This window comes from Carassius auratus, unplaced genomic scaffold, assembly GCF_003368295.1.
Source record: "Carassius auratus strain Wakin unplaced genomic scaffold, ASM336829v1 scaf_tig00034847, whole genome shotgun sequence".
In the NCBI taxonomy this organism is placed as follows: domain Eukaryota; kingdom Metazoa; phylum Chordata; class Actinopteri; order Cypriniformes; family Cyprinidae; genus Carassius; species Carassius auratus.
Genome location: NW_020526180.1, coordinates 1,888 through 22,398, shown reverse-complemented (window position 1 = coordinate 22,398; position 20,511 = coordinate 1,888). Strand labels below are relative to the sequence as shown.

At 37.5% G+C, this 20,511-nt stretch overlaps 1 protein-coding gene across 1 annotated transcript in view; it reads left to right on the top strand.

Annotated features, from left to right (window-relative positions):
- The window catches only part of LOC113081666 (protein kinase C-binding protein NELL2-like), a 34,287-nt gene extending 14,253 nt beyond the window's left edge, over positions 1 to 20,034 (top strand). The window contains exons 5-7 of the mRNA XM_026253685.1: positions 1,150 to 1,275; positions 18,874 to 18,996; positions 19,883 to 20,034. Of these exons, the coding sequence (XP_026109470.1) occupies positions 1,150 to 1,275; positions 18,874 to 18,996; positions 19,883 to 20,016 (383 nt within the window). The 3' untranslated portion in view covers positions 20,017 to 20,034. The remainder of the gene's footprint in view (positions 1 to 1,149; positions 1,276 to 18,873; positions 18,997 to 19,882) is intronic.
- Positions 20,035 to 20,511: the final 477 nt, after the last annotated feature.

The following is a 20,511-nucleotide window of genomic DNA, read 5'->3' as shown; positions in this document are numbered from 1 at the left end:
AATAAATCATTTCATTTCATTAATTTAAAATCGTTTAAAATCATCAACTAAGCAGTCAGTGTTGCCAAATAGAGTCAGAATGTTTTAATGCAAAAAAAACGAATCTTAAATAATAAGAAAACTGGAATCAAACTGATTCATTAAATAGATTCGAACTATCGATCCTTCTGTGAGTCAAAATAACTCATTCGTGGAAATTCTAGTTATTTTAGCATTTTGAAATCAGAGACACTAAAGTAATTAGATATTTATATTAAGACACACACACACACACACACACACACACAAACAGAGAGAGAGAGAGAGAAGATGTAAATAAAACAAATTGTGCATTTTACAAGAAAATATTATTTTACTAATATTAATATTATTTTACCCCATTTATTTGTATTCATTTGTGAAATATATTAATTTCTTAATTTAATTTCTACATTGAATATTAATGTATCACTTTTAATTTCTTAATTTTTGTTGTTATTTGTATTTATTATACTTATTTTATGATTTTTAATCATTGATATACCATTAAAGTTTTTGGTAAAATTTAGAATTTTATTTTATTTTCATATTTTTTCTGTTTTCATTTTAGTATTTTTGTAATTTTGGTAGCCTTGTTGTGTTTTTGTATTTTTTATTATTATCATTAGTATTATTATTAATAAATATTCCTTTACAGCTGTTAAGTTACAATTAAGTTATTAAGTAACTTAATATCTTTATGATTTTTAGCATAAAAATGTATAATTTTGACCCATACAATGTATTGTTGGCTATTGCTGCAAATATACCCCAGAGACTCAAGACTGCTTCTGTGCTGCAGGGACACAAATAATTATAACTTATTTTATGATGATGTTTTATATCATTATACCTTTTCATATATAAAGTACTATAAATATTTAAATTTACAGGATTTTATTTCAATTTTTATAATTTCAGTTAGTGCTTAATTCAAGTAACAGATACACTGTATTTTTGAAGGTTTTAGTGTTAGTGAACTATAATAACCCTGTACTGTAAATATCTGACATATCGCACACCCCGTGGTAAAAGACTTTGACTCGCGGCTCTAAACTCAGCGTTATCCGTCCTCAGCGTGTAAAGTCTCCCGGCGTGTGAGTCTGAGCTGATGTGATGTTTTCTGTGCAGATATCGACGAGTGTGCGGAGGGGAGGCACTACTGCAGAGAGAACACACAGTGTGTGAACACCGCCGGCTCCTTCATGTGCATCTGCCACACAGGGTTCATCCGCATCGACGATTACTCCTGTACAGGTGACAAACCAACACATTCACCGCTGCTTAAACATCTCCAACATTTCTCCACTCTGTCCACATCAACGGCACGGGAGAGAAAGCATGATGACAGCATTGCAGTTTCTTCGGCTTTGTCTCATTACAAATACACTAACAGAGATGAAGCACTTCAGTCAGAATGCTGCAGTTATGGCCTGCTCCGTTTCAGATTTATGCTATTTTAGGCTTCTAATTATATTCATTTATCTGGTCTATTAGATACACACTGATCATTATCACAGTCAGAGACTCGACCAATCACAGGACAGAGAGTCAAGACAAACGAACCAATCACTGAGCAAAACATATTCAACTAATTAAATCAGTGCAAAATGTATTATTTGACTGATGACATTCACAGATAAACTGAAATAATTTCTAAATGACTAAAATTAAATTAAAACTAAATTAGTTAAATTATTTGTGTGTGTGTGTGTGTGTGTGTGTGCATAACACTTTTGAAACAAGATAAACTTGCTTGAGAAGCAAAAAACTGCATAAAATGCTAATTATTATTCAGATACTCTATTTTGCATAGACTGTAAGTGTATTTCAGTGCACTCTGAACTGGCAATTTTGTTTGACTTGTTTGTACTTAAGCAAAAATCTGCCATCGTAGTAAGACACAATATTTTAAATATACAATCTATGAAATAAAATCTTAAATATCTTTTGCACTATTGCTTCTGCACTTAATTTATCTAATTTTAACTGTGAAAGTAGACAACATTACGATTGTGTGCAGAGTTATTTCCTGTCATTGCACATAAATGTTCACTCTAAATGCTGGCTGTCAATCAAATCAATATAAAAACATTTTGCAGTATTATTTCTAGCAGCACCTCGCAGGTCGTCACAGGTATCTTGGAGCATTAAATGCTGACAAAGAGGATGTGCTTCTCTGTCATTTTACTTAAGCTGCTGAAGCAGCGTATCTTCCAGCTACCAATCACTTCATATTTCCACTGTAAATATGGGCTGTTGTTTTAATTGTTTTCAAGTGTTTACTGTTGCTCCTCCACTAATTGCCCACACTGTCACAGAAAGTGTGTGGTTTTAGTCGTCACATATCATTGCAGCTTATGGATTATTGGGACTGTGGCTACAAAACAGGATGTAAATAACCAGCGAGTGTTTCGACTTCCTGTTAGTAATTAGTCAGGCTAATACAATAAACAAGCCAATTAGGTTCATTCAAGCACAGCGGCACTCAGTTGTACAGTCAAACGAAGCAATATAAAAAACCCAGTACGATGAAACTCAAGAGTGGTCTGCCACAAGAGGATTTTGTTATGATAGTCTAGATTAATCTCAGTGCAGCATGAAGTGCTCAGTGTCCTTCAAGGGTTTCATCAAGAAAACAGCTTTTCTAGCAATGATACAGAAACACATTGATGTATCAACCACCCACAATGATTTAGCATCATGTTGTCACCCTAGCAACTGCATATGAATATCTTAGTAACCACCCAGAACACTCTAACAATGATATAGCAACATGTCATCACCCAGGCGACCCCGATCAATGCCATAGAAACCACTTAAAACATGTTAACAACAATACTGCAACGCATGAATATCTTAGCAAACACCCAGAACTCCCTAACAACATTGCAGCATGTTATCACCCTAGCAACCACCCAGAACACCCCAACAATGATATAGTAACATAGTTATTTACATTTACATTTACATTTACATGTTATCACCGTGGCAACACCCATAAATGACATAGCAACCACCCAAAACACTCCAACAATGACATTGCAACGTTATCACTGTGGCAACACCCATAAATGACATAGCAACCACCCACAACACCCCAACAATGATATAGCAACATGAATTCCCTAACAAGCACTCAGAACATGGAAACATAAATACTGCAACCACCCAGAACTCCCTAACAGCATTGCAATGTTTCACCCTAACAACCATCCAGAAAACCCTAACAATGATATAGCAACATGTTATCACCCTAGCAACCCCCATCAAAGCCCTAGAACATGGTAATAACAATACTGCAACACATTAACCACTCACCGACCAGCCAGAACAACATTGTATCACCCTAGCAACCCCCATAAATACAACCACCCAGAACACCCTTACAACACTGCAACATATTCAAACCATAGCAACCCACCCAGAACACCCTTACAACACTGCAACACATTCAAACCCTAGCAACCACCCAGAACACCCTTACAACACTGCAACACATTCAAACCATAGCAACCACCCATAACACTCTTACAACACTGCAACACATTCAAACCATAGCAACCAGCCAGAACACCCTTACAACACTGCAACACATTCAAACCATAGCAACCAGCCAGAACACTCTTACAACACTGCAACACATTCAAACCCTAGCAACCACCCAGAACACCCTTACAACACTGCAAACACATTCAAACCATAGCAACCACCCAGAACACCCTTACAACACTGGAACACATTCAAACCCCATAAATACAACCACCCAGAACACCCTTACAACACTGCAACATATTCAAACCCTAGCAACCAGCCAGAACACCCTTACAACACTGCAACACATTCAAACCCTAGCAACCAGCCAGAACACCCTTACAACACTGCAACACATTCAAACCATAGCAACCACCCACAACACTCTTACAACACTGCAACACATTCAAACCATAGCAACCACCTAACAAGCACTCAGAACATGGAAACATAAATACTGCAACCACCCAGAACTCCCTAACAGCATTGCAATGTTTCACCCTAACAACCATCCAGAAAACCCTAACAATGATATAGCAACATGTTATCACCCTAGCAACCCCCATCAAAGCCCTAGAACATGGTAATAACAATACTGCAACACATTAACCACTCACCGACCAGCCAGAACAACATTGTATCACCCTAGCAACCCCCATAAATACAACCACCCAGAACACCCTTACAACACTGCAACATATTCAAACCATAGCAACCACCCAGAACACCCTTACAACACTGCAACACATTCAAACCCTAGCAACCACCCAGAACACCCTTACAACACTGCAACACATTCAAACCATAGCAACCACCCATAACACTCTTACAACACTGCAACACATTCAAACCATAGCAACCAGCCAGAACACCCTTACAACACTGCAACACATTCAAACCATAGCAACCAGCCAGAACACTCTTACAACACTGCAACACATTCAAACCCTAGCAACCACCCAGAACACCCTTACAACACTGCAACACATTCAAACCATAGCAACCACCCAGAACACCCTTACAACACTGGAACACATTCAAACCCCATAAATACAACCACCCAGAACACCCTTACAACACTGCAACATATTCAAACCCTAGCAACCAGCCAGAACACCCTTACAACACTGCAACACATTCAAACCCTAGCAACCAGCCAGAACACCCTTACAACACTGCAACACATTCAAACCATAGCAACCACCCACAACACTCTTACAACACTGCAACACATTCAAACCATAGCAACCACCCAAAACACCCTTACAACACTGCAACACATTCAAACCATAGCAACCAGCCAGAACACTCTTACAACACTGCAACACATTCAAACCCTAGCAACCAGCCAGAACACCCTTACAACACTGCAACACATTCAAACCATAGCAACCACCCACAACACTCTTACAACACTGCAACACATTCAAACCCTAGCAACCACCCAGAACACCCTTACAACACTGCAACACATTCAAACCATAGCAACCAGCCATAACACTCTTACAACACTGCAACACATTTAAACCCTAGCAACCACCCATAACACTCTTACAACACTGCAACACATTCAAACCCTAGCAACCAGCCAGAACACCCTTACAACACTGCAACACATTCAAACCATAGCAACCAGCCAGAACACTCTTACAACACTGCAACACATTCAAACCCTAGCAACCAGCCAGAACACCCTTACAACACTGCAACACATTCAAACCATAACAACCACCCACAACACTCTTACAACACTGCAACACATTCAAACCCTAGGAACCAGCCAGAACACCCTTACAACACTGCAACACATTCAAACCCTAGCAACCAGCCATAACACTCTTACAACACTGCAACACATTTAAACCCTAGCAACCACCCATAACACTCTTACAACACTGCAACACATTCAAACCCTAGCAACCAGCCAGAACACCCTTACAACACTGCAACACATTCAAACCATAGCAACCAGCCAGAACACCCTTACAACACTGCAACACATTCAAACCCTAGCAACCACCCATAACACCCTTACAACACTGCAACACATTTAAACCCTAGCAACCACCCAGAACACCCTTACAACACTGCAACATATTCAAACCCTAGCAACCAGCCAGAACACCCTTACAACACTGCAACACATTCAAACCCTAGCAACCACCCAAAACACCCTTACAACACTGGAACACATTCAAACCCCATAAATACAACCACCCAGAACACCCTTACAACACTGCAACATATTCAAACCCTAGCAACCAGCCAGAACACCCTTACAACACTGCAACACTTTCAAACCATAGCAACCACCCAGAACACCCTTACCACACTGCAACACATTCAAACCCTAGCAACCACCCAGAACACCCTTACAACACTGCAACATATTCAAACCCTAGCAACCAGCCAGAACACCCTTACAACACTGCAACACATTCAAACCCTAGCAACCACCCAGAACACCCTTACCACACTGCAACACATTCAAACCATAGCAACCACCCAAAACACCCTTACAACACTGGAACACATTCAAACCATAGCAACCAGCCAGAACACCCTTACAACACTGGAACACATTCAAACCCCATAAATACAACCACCCAGAACACCCTTACAACACTGCAACATATTCAAACCCTAGCAACCAGCCAGAACACCCTTACAACACTGCAACACTTTCAAACCATAGCAACCACCCAGAACACCCTTACCACACTGCAACACATTCAAACCATAGCAACCACCCAGAACACCCTTACAACACTGCAACACATTAAAACCATAGCAACCACCCAGAACACCGTTACAACACTGCAACACATTCAAACCATAGCAACCACGCAGAACACCCTTACAACACTGCAACACATTCAAACCATAGCAACCACCCAGAACACCCTTACAACACTGCAACACATTAAAACCATAGCAACCACCCAGAACACCCTTACAACACTGCAACACATTCAAACCATAGCAACCACGCAGAACACCCTTACAACACTGCAACACATTAAAACCATAGCAACCACCCAGAACACCGTTACAACACTGCAACACATTCAAACCCTAGCAACCACCCAGAACACCCTTACAACACTGCAACACATTCAAACCCTAGCAACCACCCATAACACTCTTACAACACTGCAACACATTCAAACCATAGCAACCACCCATAACACTCTTACAACACTGCAACACATTCAAACCCTAGCAACCACCCATAACACTCTTACAACACTGCAACACATCCAAACCCTAGCAACCACCCAGAACACCCTTACAACACTGCAACACATTCAAACCCTAGCAACCACCCATAACACTCTTACAACACTGCAACACATTCAAACCCTAGCAACCACCCATAACACTCTTACAACACTGCAACACATTCAAACCCCATAAATACAACCACCCAGAACACCCTTACAACACTGCAACACATTCAAACCATAGCAACCACCCAGAACACCCTTACAACACTGCAACACATTCAAACCCTAGCAACCACTCAGAACACCCTTACAACAGTGCAACACATTCAAACCATAGCAACCACCCATAACACTCTTACAACACTGCAACACATTCAAACCCTAGCAACCACCCAGAACACCATAGCAATGATGTCAACATGTTTTCACCCTCGCAATGTAATCCCCCCGCCAATGCCCTAGCAACCATCCTGAACACCGAAGCAATGTTAATAGTAACATACTGTATTTACCCTCTAGAAACCTCCCAAAACAACCTAGCAATGATACAGCAATATGTTACCATCCTAGCAATCCCATCAATGCCCTAGCAACCATCCCAAACACCCTAGCAATGATATAGCAGCAGGTTAACACCCTACAAACCACAGATAAATGCCTTTATTATGATAGTCTAGATTTATCTTGGTGCAACATGAAATGTTCCGTGTCCTTCAAGGTTTTAAACGGTCTTTTAAAAAGAAAACAGCTTTTATAGAGCCGAGTGCACTGTATTTCTCTCCTCTGTGGAGTTATTGATTGAGTTGCATGTCTGTGGTAGAGAGCATCCCAAAGCACCTCACCAAAAACTGATAAACAGTTTTAATGTTTAATTCCTTGCATCCCCCCAGAGATGAATATGAAAGTACTGATGGATTACATTCTATTGCATGGATCGATATTAAATTGTCTGTGAGCTACAAGAGCCCGGCATTCCCAGAATCCATCAGTTCGTGTGATTAAGCCGACTCCCTGCTGTAATGACACAGTCAGATTCTCGTCACAGTCAAGAGTTTGTCAGCCTCACATTGACTTACAGAGATGAAGCCACACAGCTGTAATCACAGTCTCTGTGTGTGCTGGGATACGAAACCCCTCGACTCCGGCATGAGCTGTTGCTTATGAAAAGAAAGTGAATAATAAGACCATAAAGCACCTTACAGAAGCACTGAGAATACATGCTCTTAATTGCAGGAAGTTGCTTACCCTGAACGCTCTGTATGAAAATGTAAAAGTTTATTGAGTCAGAGAGCAGTGGTGCAGTTTGACACACTTTGCTGACTTGTTTTTCCGCCCTACATGTCACTTTGGATCAACCAGTGGCATCAATTTGTGACAGGGTTTCCTGTTTCCCTGACAAATGATCCATGAGTAGTGCTCTGGAAACCTGCTTGGAGACATCATGACAGTCACACTAGCAATGGTGTAGTGATGTGCTAACAACCATTTAGAATACCTTAGCAGTGATGTAGCAAAACATTAACATCCTAGCATCCACCCAGAACAACTATCAATGGCATAGCAACAAATTACAACCCTAGCAACCACCCAGAACTCCCTAAAAAAAGATAAAGAAACATGTTACCACCCTAACAACCAACCAGAACACTCCAAAAACGGTATAGCAATCCTAGCAACTGCATATAAATGACTCTGATATAGCAACAATGATGTAGCAACATGTAATCACCTTAGCAACCCTATCAATGCACTAGCAACCATCCAGAACACCCTAGCAATGAAATATATTAACAAAATGTTACCAAACTGGCAACCTTATCAATGCCCTAGCAACACCCAGAACACCCAAACAACATTGCAACATGTTAACGCCCTAGCAACCATCTAAAACACCCTGCAATTACATAGCAATATGTTACCACATCAATCATAGCTTATAAATGCCCTAGAAACCACCCAGAACACCCTCATAATAACATGTACACATGGACACTCTAGCAACCAACATGCTAGAATAGTCTAGAAATGATATATCAATATGTTATCACCCTAGCAACAACCCAGAACACCTTACCAACATTGCAACACATTAACACCCTAGCAACCATCCAGATAATCCATATCCAAGGGCATAAATATCATCTGACAGAAGGGATAAAGCCAAAATGATAAGGCCAAAATGTTACTTATAAGGTTTCATTGGTAAACATTTTGCTGGGGGAAGCCGTGGCCTAATGGTTAGAGAGTTTGACTCTTAACCCTAAGGTTGTGGGTTTGAGTCTCGGGCCGGTGATACCATGACTGAGGTGCCTCAGATATCATCATTGTTTGTCATGAATAATTAATTATTGCATCCTGTCATCCCGTGTTTTACGCCTCTGACCCTAGCAATAATATAGCAACATTATCACTCTAGCAACACCCTATGTCAGCAACCATCTCTAACACTGATACAAATGAAATACTAGACATTTACAGCTCACAATTACATATAAATGACCCAGAACACCCTAGCAACAATATCAACCATGTATAACACTGTAGCAACAATTAAACAACAAATAAATTCCTAGTTACCACCCAGATCACACAAGAAATGAGACAGCAACATGTTAACTAATCTGAACACCAATCATTGGGCAGGGAGCAAATCCAAGGTTGTGGGTTCGATTCTCAGAGAATGCATGGACAATGCACCTTGAATGCACTTTCTGGATAAAAGCTTCTGCATCAATGTAATTGCACAAATAATGACCCCATCTGACATTGGTGGGACAAACAAAAAAGAAATTCCCGTACCAAAATCATGCCATTGCCAATATTGCTACATAAAGCTGCTCAAGCAGCTAGATTGCGGTTTCATTTGATGCATGAAAATAAAAGACTATTTTCCAGAGTTCTGTGTTGCCGGGGTGTTTCATTATGTAAAAAGCTGCTTTGGATGATATTCTGGGAATATTCGTCTGTCTGCATTGGTTTCTCTGTCCTTGCGGATTCTATTGTTTCAAAGCGAACCGGTGCCAGGCTTCGCTCCGCTCTGCCAACTTCTCCTCCGCTAGTCCCACTGCTACTTTAATTTCAACCCCCTCTTTTTGAGCTCCACTTCATGAAAAATGAGAATAAAAACCTTTCCCAATGCACGCCAGCTGTACGTAATCAAAAGGCGCCCATACATTGCCCCAAAACCGCCCAAATTTTAATGAGACAGAGCCGCTCTCATGCCTCAATCGTGGAACATCTCGCGTGCCGCAGCTTTGAGGAGAAAGCTAAATGAAGTTCTACGCCACTTGCTCACATTAACGCCACAGGTGCTGTAATTAATAGCTCTGTTTGCTTAAGACAGAAGCCCAGAGAGAGGTTTTCCTCATGCTCCACGCAAACACACTTCACACACGGCTAATCCAGACCTGCGACGACCCTGCTAGCGCTAATGAAACGCTTTCTCTCCTTCTCTGCGGAGAAGCTAATTAGTTGTGAAATGCCGAGCGCAGCAGTTTGTTCCTGGAAAAACTATATTGATAAATGTTTGACTGGTCGTGTGCAGATGGCGCTGGCTTTATGACTGAGCTTGCAGTTCTGAGCTGGAGTCGCCAGGCGTTAACGCTAACGCTCATATGTTAAAGCACCTCGGATCTGACAAATACAGATGAGCTGAAGCGTTCATGTTCTTATGGATTGTTCTATGTAGTTGGTGGTTATTATAAAGAACAGAGCTAATTTAACAGCTTCATTTATGCACTCGGCTGATGCTTTTTATCCATTGCACTAAGTTATGCAAAAAAAGATGAAGTTATTTTTCTGCCTCCCTGGCAGGTCTTTTCTTCTTGTTTTAAATATAAACTCACTTATATTTGATAGATTTTCCAGAAAACAAGACTTATTTTCAGTCATTCTGCATGTCAAGACAAACAAAATGGAGTAAGATTTTAAATATATAAATATTTATTAAACTACTTACTGTACTTTCTTCCGTGAAACACAAAAGGATGCGTTTGTTTTCTGCAAACAATAAAAAAAAACATACAATGCACTTTTATTTGAGCTTGAACTGTTTCTTTAAGCAAAAGTCTTCAGTTGCACTTCATTTAATCTCATTGCTGTCTAGTAGAAACAAGAGATTGTCTTTCCTCCGTGTGTGTGTGTGTGTGTGTGTTTGGGGCCCTCGAGTGTTTCCAGTGCACCTGACGATTAGCCCATAATCTCTGGCTCTGTTATTAGTCTTTCCTGCGGTGTGTAAGAAAGGTGTTATCTGAGATACCAGAATCGGCTGACTCCACACTGCCGTGTGTGTGTGTGTGTGTGTGTGTGTGTGTGTGTGTGTGTGTCCATGGCCCATTCTTCACCGCCACGGATTAGAAAGGACCAATTCAGAGTGGCCGCTGGCGGTCCTGTATCTCCTCATATGTGTCCGGCTCCTGGATGCTGTTCATTTCTCGCGGAGGAGTCGTACAGAGCCCTGCGTTTTTGTCAGGGCAGCGGCAGCGGGATTATGGGAAATAAAACCCTAATTTTAGAGTTCGAGAGCCAGGCTGCTTTGGCCGAGACTTCCTCTTTTGATCGAACGACTTTCATTCAGACCCAAATTTCAGACGCTTTCAGGTGAATAAAAAATGAGCCCAACTTGTAGTCGGAGGAGAATCTTTATAACTGAATGTTCTGCTGCTTTCACAAGATTAAATGAAGGTTAACGATGACCAAGACTAGCTGAGAGGACGCCGCCAAACATAAAGCTCAGTTCAACATGCAGCGCTGCACAACATATGTCTGAAGATACTAACATATATATATATATATATATATACACATTACTGAAAATGAGACAAAAATACTGCAGATTTTTGTAAATATATTTAGAAAGAAATATGTAATACAAATTTACTCGAGAAGGAAATATTGGTAGACATTCAGACTTGTTTTCAGAGATGATATCTTCATTGTTTCAGTTTATTTCTCTGGCCCCTTTGGCAAATTCATTAATTTCATTACAGTTTATTACATTTATACTTAAAAAAAGAACACACACTCACAAACACACACTCACAAAAACAGGTACTTGCCAAAAGCATAATAAAACAAATGCATCCCAAAATGTATTTTCTGAAATTTGAAAACAACAAATCGAACAAAACGTTCATTCTCAAGTAATGTGTTCTTTTTAAGGGATGTTTTGTTATTTTAGTATTATTTATTATATAGATTTGTAAAAAGTATTATATATTAAAGTTATTAACAATAATAATATTCATTCAGTCAGATATTTAAGTAATTTTGTTATGTGATTTTGTCATTTTTGTTTGTTTTTAAATGTTCCCTAAATAGTTTTGATTTATTACAATTTCAGTAATTTGTTTTTTATTTTTATTATGTGCTTTTGCATTTTTTTGTTATTCTAACATTGCTAAATAGTTTTAATTTCGTTTTTAATGGTTCATTTTTTTTTCATTTAATTTTATATATATATATATATATATATATAATTAAATTATACGTTTTTAATATTTTTCAGTAATTTTAATAAGGGCATTAAAGCTGATACACACCGTATATAATTGATTCATATATATTTTAAGATATATATAATGTGAAAAAAAAAAAACTAAGGCAAAATTGCACAAGAAATAATAGATAACAATGGCATCATAACATTTCATACTGTCCCTGTTAAAAAAACAAACAAACAAACAAAAACTAAACAAGCAAAAAGAGAATGAATGAATGAATGAATAAAGAATTAATAAAAAATGAATAATTGTAGTATGTTGTTTTTATATTGCACAGAAAAGGTATAAATAAAAAATAATAATAAACATGACATCCTTGTCATACTATCCCTGTTAAATATAAATGCAAATAATAAATAAATAAATAAAATAAAAAACAAAATCGTATCTTTTTCTTTTCATATTAACCTTGTTATGATTTTCAATGCAGTAAAAATGCAAAAATTAAAAAAGTGCTTTAAAGCTGGTACATTCATCACCCTTATCTATGAAAAATATGATAATATTATGTTTTTTCTTTTTGCAAATCAGCCGACCTGTTTTTCAGATGAATGCATGTGTGTGATTTGAGACAGATGTTAGAGCGCAGAGAGCAGAGGTGTCCCTCCTGACTGCCTGTTCATAATTGATTGTTTATCTGCGGACTGCATGAATGACAGATGCTCAGCAGTGTCTCCATCCACACACAGGTGTGACGCCCCTGACCTTCAGCTCATCCTCTCATCTCTGTGTGTGTGTGTGTGTGTGTGTGTGTGTGTGATAATGCAGTCTGCTGCATTCATCTCTCTGGGATTGAAACTGTCATTTCCAGTTTGCATGAGGGAAATGTAACTCAGGACAAGCTCTGAACGACACTGATGGCTTTCAGACCGGTTCAGAGTAACACAGTGCTTCCTACAGCTGAAAAACAGACAAATATACAGCGCAAATATCAACATCACTCTGATTTAATCTGAAGCATCTATGCATGCCTTTTAGACTTCAGAGGAAGTAAGTGATGGCATGATTTCATACTCATATCAAACTCTTGAATCTCTTTTTATGAGCCGACTCCTTTTTAATAATAATAATAATTATATATGTGTGTGTGTGTAATGTTTGTTTCATACTGTTGCTGTAAAAAACAAATAAAAAAATATAAAAATAATGTATGAACAAACATACAAATAAATTAATTAATAGCATCCTTTTAATTTCATACTGTTGCTGTAAAAACAAAAAGAATGAATGTATGAATAAATATAATTACATCATTTTGTCCTTGTTAAAATAATATTATTATTTATTATCCTGTAAAAATACCTATGTTATATATAAAATACAATTTATTTGAGAAGCAAAATATTGTAAGATATTATCACTTGTTTTCACAGATTATACTTTGATTTTAGTTTATTTATTATGCCTTTTGGCAAATGCTAAAATGTCATGACAGTTTATTAGATTTATGACTAAAGCAGGAAAAGAAGGGGTTAATAAATCAAATTAAATTCAAGACATATTCTCTGAAACATATTATCAGAAAACAAACAAATCTTACAAAACTTTTATTCTCAATATGTATTTGCTATTTAGCTTTTGTCATTTGAATTATTAAATATATATATATATATATATATATATATATATATATATATATATATATATATATATATATATATATATATATATATAAATTATTATTGATTTTTTTCTAAATAGTTTGATTCATTTTAGTTTTAGTTTGAAGGTTGGGATTTTAGTACTTCAATTTGGAGTTAGTTTGCCAAAGCAGCATTTCTAGTTATCATATTTTATTTCAGCTTTATTCTGAAAGATACCGTATGTTTTCAATAGTTTAGCTATATCTATATTAATGATTTGACCCTTTAATGAATCTGGAGCAGACGTGTTTATGGTCAGTTCTTGGCTCTGGTGAATGCATGATGGGAAATGATGATGCCCCGCTCTGATATGAAGCCAGTGCTCATTTCCCTCTGATTTTATATTAATTAGAGGATTTCTGGCAGCTCTGAAGGTATTTATGTAATAAAGATATCATTTTCATTCACACCTGAGAGATGCTTCCACACAGGCTCTAAAATGAAGCCTCACCGAGAGCCGAAAGTCAATAAAACAGGCTTCGCTGGGTCACAGCACTACAGTCTATGAGCTTCAGAGAGGAATACATCGAGATGCTCCGAGAGAAACAAACAGCTTCCTCCTCATACGCTCCGTTAGGAACAACTACACCAATCATTACATTAGAGAATAACATTGTCAGAAAACTATGTATTTTATTCTTTTTTTGTCATACTTTTCCTTTTTGAATACTGTACTGTATTTAAAAAACCCTGCAAAACGGAAAAAAATAAAGGAATAAATAAATAAATAAATATTGCAGCCTTTTCTTTCCATAGCATTAATGAATGAATGAATAAATAAATAAAATTAATATAAATAATTAATTAATATAAATAAATAAAAATTGCATTCATGACTTTTCATGCTGTTCCTGTTTAAGCAAAACTATCAATCAATCAATCATGATATTAAAAATAAATATTGCATCCTTTTTTCAGACTATTACTGTTTTTTTAAGTAAAAATGCAAAACTGAAAAATGAATAAATCAAACTAACTAAATAAATAAATAAATATATATATATATATATATATATATATATATATATATATATATATATATATATATATATATATATATATATATATATAAATATATATATATATATTTTTTTTTTTTTTTTTTTTTTTAAAGTATCCTTTTATATACGGACCCTGTAAAAGAAAAGAAAAAAGTACAACAGATAAACAAAGTGAGTGAGTGTGGTTTCATGGTCAGTATATTTTCTCAAATAAAGTCAATTATGGAGGAAATAAATATGTTTCTGTTTGCAGTTTCGAAGGGTGTTACATTAATGCTATTTGAATAGAGTTACAGTCTGATCTGACTCTGTCTTCCGTTCTGAAGACGCTCTCATGCACACAGATGTTTGAGCAGATCAGCATCACTGACACCGAGCGCTTGATTATATCAGCAATAATCTTCCTCAGTGCTGTGTGTTGTACTGTACGTGTCATATCTCAGACCTGTAGAGACTGATAATCACTCACACCATCATATCTGTTTGTGTTGAATGAAAGCCGCTCGTGTTGTAATTATTCCCTCATTTGTGTTCATTTCCGCTGAGAGTTTGTTTGCTGGAGGGTTTTATGAAATCTCAGAGATGAATGTATCCCATAATTCCTCACGGAAACAGATCTCAGGTCAACTGGAGGGCAGGAGAAAAAACAACACATCTTCAGCTTTCTGCTTGTACCGGGGATGTTTTAGTATTAATTATATTATTAATGTTTTAATTTTATTTATATATTTTCTTAATTTTATGTTTTTCAAATGTACTATTTATTATGTCATTTTTTGTAGTGTTTTAATTGTTTTCATTTTTATTTTAGTTTAATTATTTTATTACATTAAGTTTTGCCTTGGAAACTAGATTAAATAAGTTTGAGGGTTTTTATAATATTTTATTTTAATTAATTAATTAATTAATTAATTTGTTTCATGTAACAATTTTTCATGACTTAATTTAATATAATTGTGATACTATTATGTTTATTCATATTTGAATCTGTTTTCATTTTAATTCTAGTTAACTTTTTCATTTTTTTTCATTAGTTTTTGTTGTCATTCTTATTTTTTAAATGTCTATATAGTTTGTATAATTTCATTTTTATATTTAATTTAATTTTAAGTTAATTTTAGTAAAAACATTTATTGTGTTCTGAATGGTTTAATTTAGAATGAATGAGATAGTATTAGCTTTTAATTAATGTTATATTTTAAGAGTAATTTTTTGATGTTTTAGTATTGGTTATGTTTGTTTGATGTGTGTATATATATATATAGTTTTATTACTACAACTAAAACTAAATAAAAATCATCAGAAATCAGACATCAAACAATAGCAAAATATTAAAATGAGGTTTAACATTTTTTTTTATTATTGTTTTAATAACACAAATACATTTTTGAGAAAATAAGGGAATATTGACTAAAAAATGACAGATTTTGGGGCCGTTCACATTTCGCGCCTAAAAACGCGTGGAAAACGCTAGGCGCGCCGCTTTCTCCTTCTTTCCAAAGCGCTCGGGCAGTTGCGCCCCTGAGGCGTCTGCCTTTGCTAAGCAACCATGACGTGCTCTCTCCATGAAGATGCCGAAATTTCAGCAAAGGATAAATGGATTTGCAGCTCTAAAAATCGCTCGCAGTAGCTCTGCTACTAAATTTTATTTCAAAATGGCAATCCATATATAGCTATGAACAACTGTTCCTTCATCTTGGCTGAGCTTTCAACGTTGTTAAGGAAAAGGATGAAGCTGATTGGTTAGTTATTGTCACATGACCCGCGGTCACAGGAAATTGTTATGTACTTGGAGGAACTTAATCGGCAAATATGTTTCCATCTCCTATTATTCGCATACAAAAACCACCTAAATTAAGCGTCAAATCTTTTTTTGCAAATTAAAGGACTAAGAAGTGATTTTTGCCAACCGATGTTGATATTTAAAAGCACCAAAACAAACATCGCCTCTATTTTGATATTTCCTCCCCACAATGACATTCACAACCCTGGCATAACGACGATAGCAGAAACAAGCGAAGATGACACACAAACATATTTAAACAGTATCCAACACAGAAAAGTTGTGTGAAACAATGCAAATTCAACATATCACGAAAAATCAACGCAACCTTGGCGTCCAACATTTAATGTTTTGTTCCTAACCTGGTAATATCCGTCCTGTTCACTCAAATTAAGCACACTCTTCTCTCTATCATAACAAGACACGCCCCCTTACCGCTGATTGGCTGCAATTGTGTTTCCGTACATGATCCAACACTGTAGTCAAAAGAGTTTATCAAAAATTGCTTACAGTGCACATTAATACTCCTGTATTAAAATCGAATGGTGTTAAATCAATATTTTGGCATTTCCATCACTCGTTTGACATGCGATATTTCAAAATGCGCATTATAACAGGATTATGGAAACATACAGTGGTGTGAAAAAGTTTTTGCCTCCATCCTGTTTTTTTTTTTTTTGTACAAAGTACAAAATGCAGTTTTGAAATAATGATTTCATTTATAAAATGGGAAAAGCTGTTCAAACCTGCCTGGCCCTACTTGGAAAAAGTAATTGCACCCTAAACCTAATAACTGGTTGTGTTACCCAACTTAAATCAAGCATTTACTATAACTGGCAATGAGTCTTTCACATCACTGTGGATGAATTTTGGCCCACTCTTCTTTGCAGAAGCATCTCAGTTTAAGTCCAAACTTTGACTTGGCCACTCCAAAACCTTCATTTAGTTTTTCTTGAGGAGATTCAGAGGTGAACTTGCTGGTGTGCTTGGGATCATTGTTTTACTGCATAACTCAAGTGTGTTTGAGCTTGAGTTCACAAACGGCCGGCCGGATCTTCAGGATTTTCTGATAGAGAGCAGAATTCATGCTTCCATCAGTTATGGCAAGTCTTTCAGGTCTTGACCCCAGACCATCACACTACCACCACCATGTTTGACTGTTGGTATGATGTACAGGACACACACCTTCCAGAAAGTTCAACATTTGTCTCATCAGTCCACAGAATATTTGCCCAGAAGTCTTGGGGATAATCAAGATGTTTTTTGGGCAAATGTGAGACATTTGGCCAGCAGTGGCTTTTGTCTTGTAACTCTCCCATGGATGCAGTTTTTGCCCAGTCTCTTTCTTATTGTTGAATAATGAGCACTGACCTTAATTGCAGTAAGCGAGGCCTTCAGTTCTTTAGATGTTGTTCTGGGTTCTTAATGGCCTCCTGGATGAGTTGTCTTTGTGCTCTTGGAGTAATTTTGGTAGGCAGGCCACTCCTGGGAAGGTTCACCACTGTTCCAAGTTTTCTCCATTTGTAAATAATGGCTCTGACTGTGGTTCGCTGGAGTCCCAAAGCCTTAGAAATGGCACAGATCACAGATCTTTCATGATTTAACAGGAGGGGGCAATTCATTTTTCACGTTGTGTCAGGCAGGCTTGGACAGGTTTTTTCCTTAATAAATGAAAGCATCATTTAAAATCTGCATTTTGTATTTATGGTATTTGCGTTATGTTTGTGTAATATTAAAATCTGTTTGATGATCTGAATGTTTTAGTTTGACAAATATCGTATATATAAATATATTATTTTTATTTTATGCCAAAAATCATTAGGATATTAAGTAAAGATCATGTTCCATGAAGATATTTTGTATATTTCCTACCTTAAAATATATAAAAAAATATTTTGATTAGTAATATGCATTGCTAAGAACTTCATTTGAACAATTTTAAAGGCAATTTTCTCAATATTTAGATTTTTTTGCTCCCTCAGATTCCAGATTTTCTAATAGTTGTATCTCAGACAAAAATTGTCCTCCTAACAAACCACACATCAATGGAGAGATTATTTTTTCACTTAAGACTGGTTTTTTGGTCCAGGGTCACATATGCAAAACATGTTAAAAAAAAAGAACTGAATGAAGGTGATTGACACTGGACAGTGTTTCTCTCTGTAGAGCATGACGAGTGTGCGTCCGGACAGCACAGCTGTGATGAGAACGCTCTGTGTTTCAACACCGTCGGCGGCCACAGCTGCTCCTGCAAACCTGGATACACTGGCAATGGCACCGTCTGCAGAGGTGAGCCCTGCACCCGTTTGCAGTCAACTGACCCATCACCTGACCCTCTGTGCTCGCTATGACCCATCACATGATCATCTGTGCTTGCTCTGACCCATAACCTGACCCATCACATGACCCTCTGTCCTTTCTCTGACCCATCACCTGATCCTCTGTGCTCTCTCTGACCCATCACCTGACCCTCTGTGCTCGCTATGACCCATCACCCTGACACTCTATCCTCTCTCTGACCATCACATGACCATCTGTGCTCGTTCTGACCCATCACATGACCCTCTGTGCTCTCTCTGACCCATCACCTGACCCTCTGCGCTCTCTCTGACCCATCACCTGACCCTCTGTGCTCGTTCTGACCCATCATCTGATCCTCTGTGCTCTCTCTGACCCATCACATGACCCTCTGTCCTCTCTCTGACCCATCACATGACCCTCTGTGCTCTCTCTGACCCATCACATGACCATCTGTGCTCGTTCTGACCCATCATCTGATCCTCTGCACTCTCTCTGACCCATCACCTGACCCTCTGTGCTCGCTATGACCCATCACCTGATACTCTATCCTCTCTCTGACCATCACCTGACCCTCTGTGCTCGTTCTGACCCATCACATGAACCTCTGTCCTCTCTCTGACCCATCATCTGATCCTCTGTGCTCTCTCTGACCCATCATCTGATCCTCTGTGCTCTCTCTGACCCATCACATGACCCTCTGTCCTCTCTCTGACCCATCACATGACCCTCTGTGCTCTCTCTGACCCATCACATGACCCTCTGTCCTCTCTCTGACCCATCACCTGATCCTCTGTGCTCGCTCTGACCCATCACCTGACGCTCTGTCCTCTCTCTGACCCATCACATGACCCTCTGTCCTCTCTCTGACCTGCAGCCCTGTGCGACGGCCGCTGTCTGAACGGCGGCTCCTGTGCATCTCCCAACATCTGCGTGTGTCCTAAGGGCTTCAGCGGGCAGAACTGTGAGACAGGTAAGATCCAGAACAAAGCCTCAGTGTGTGAAGTATAGCCTTGAAGAAGAGCACTTAACTGTGGCCTGTGAGAGCCACTCACATCTTCAACTGTATCACAGTCACTCTACACATCACTATAGACTTAATTTTACTGCAAAGCCAACATAAAGTGCTCTCTATAAATTCAAAATAATACAGGTTATTTTACAGACAAAATATAGTGATAAATATATATTAATAAAAACCATCATCATTGTATTCATAATAATTACAATATGCATATGTTAAGAGAATGCATGAATAAATGCATACAGTAGTAATAGATAGGGTGTGTGTGTGTGTATATATGATAATACAGAGTAATAAATTGTAAATTAATATTACTATGCATTATGTATGTGATAAATATAAATCACAATATAGTTTACTGGGAAGTCAACAAGAAGTGCTCTTTATATATTCATATATATATATATATATATATATATATATATATATATATATATATATATATATATATATATATATATATATACATACATACAGAAGAC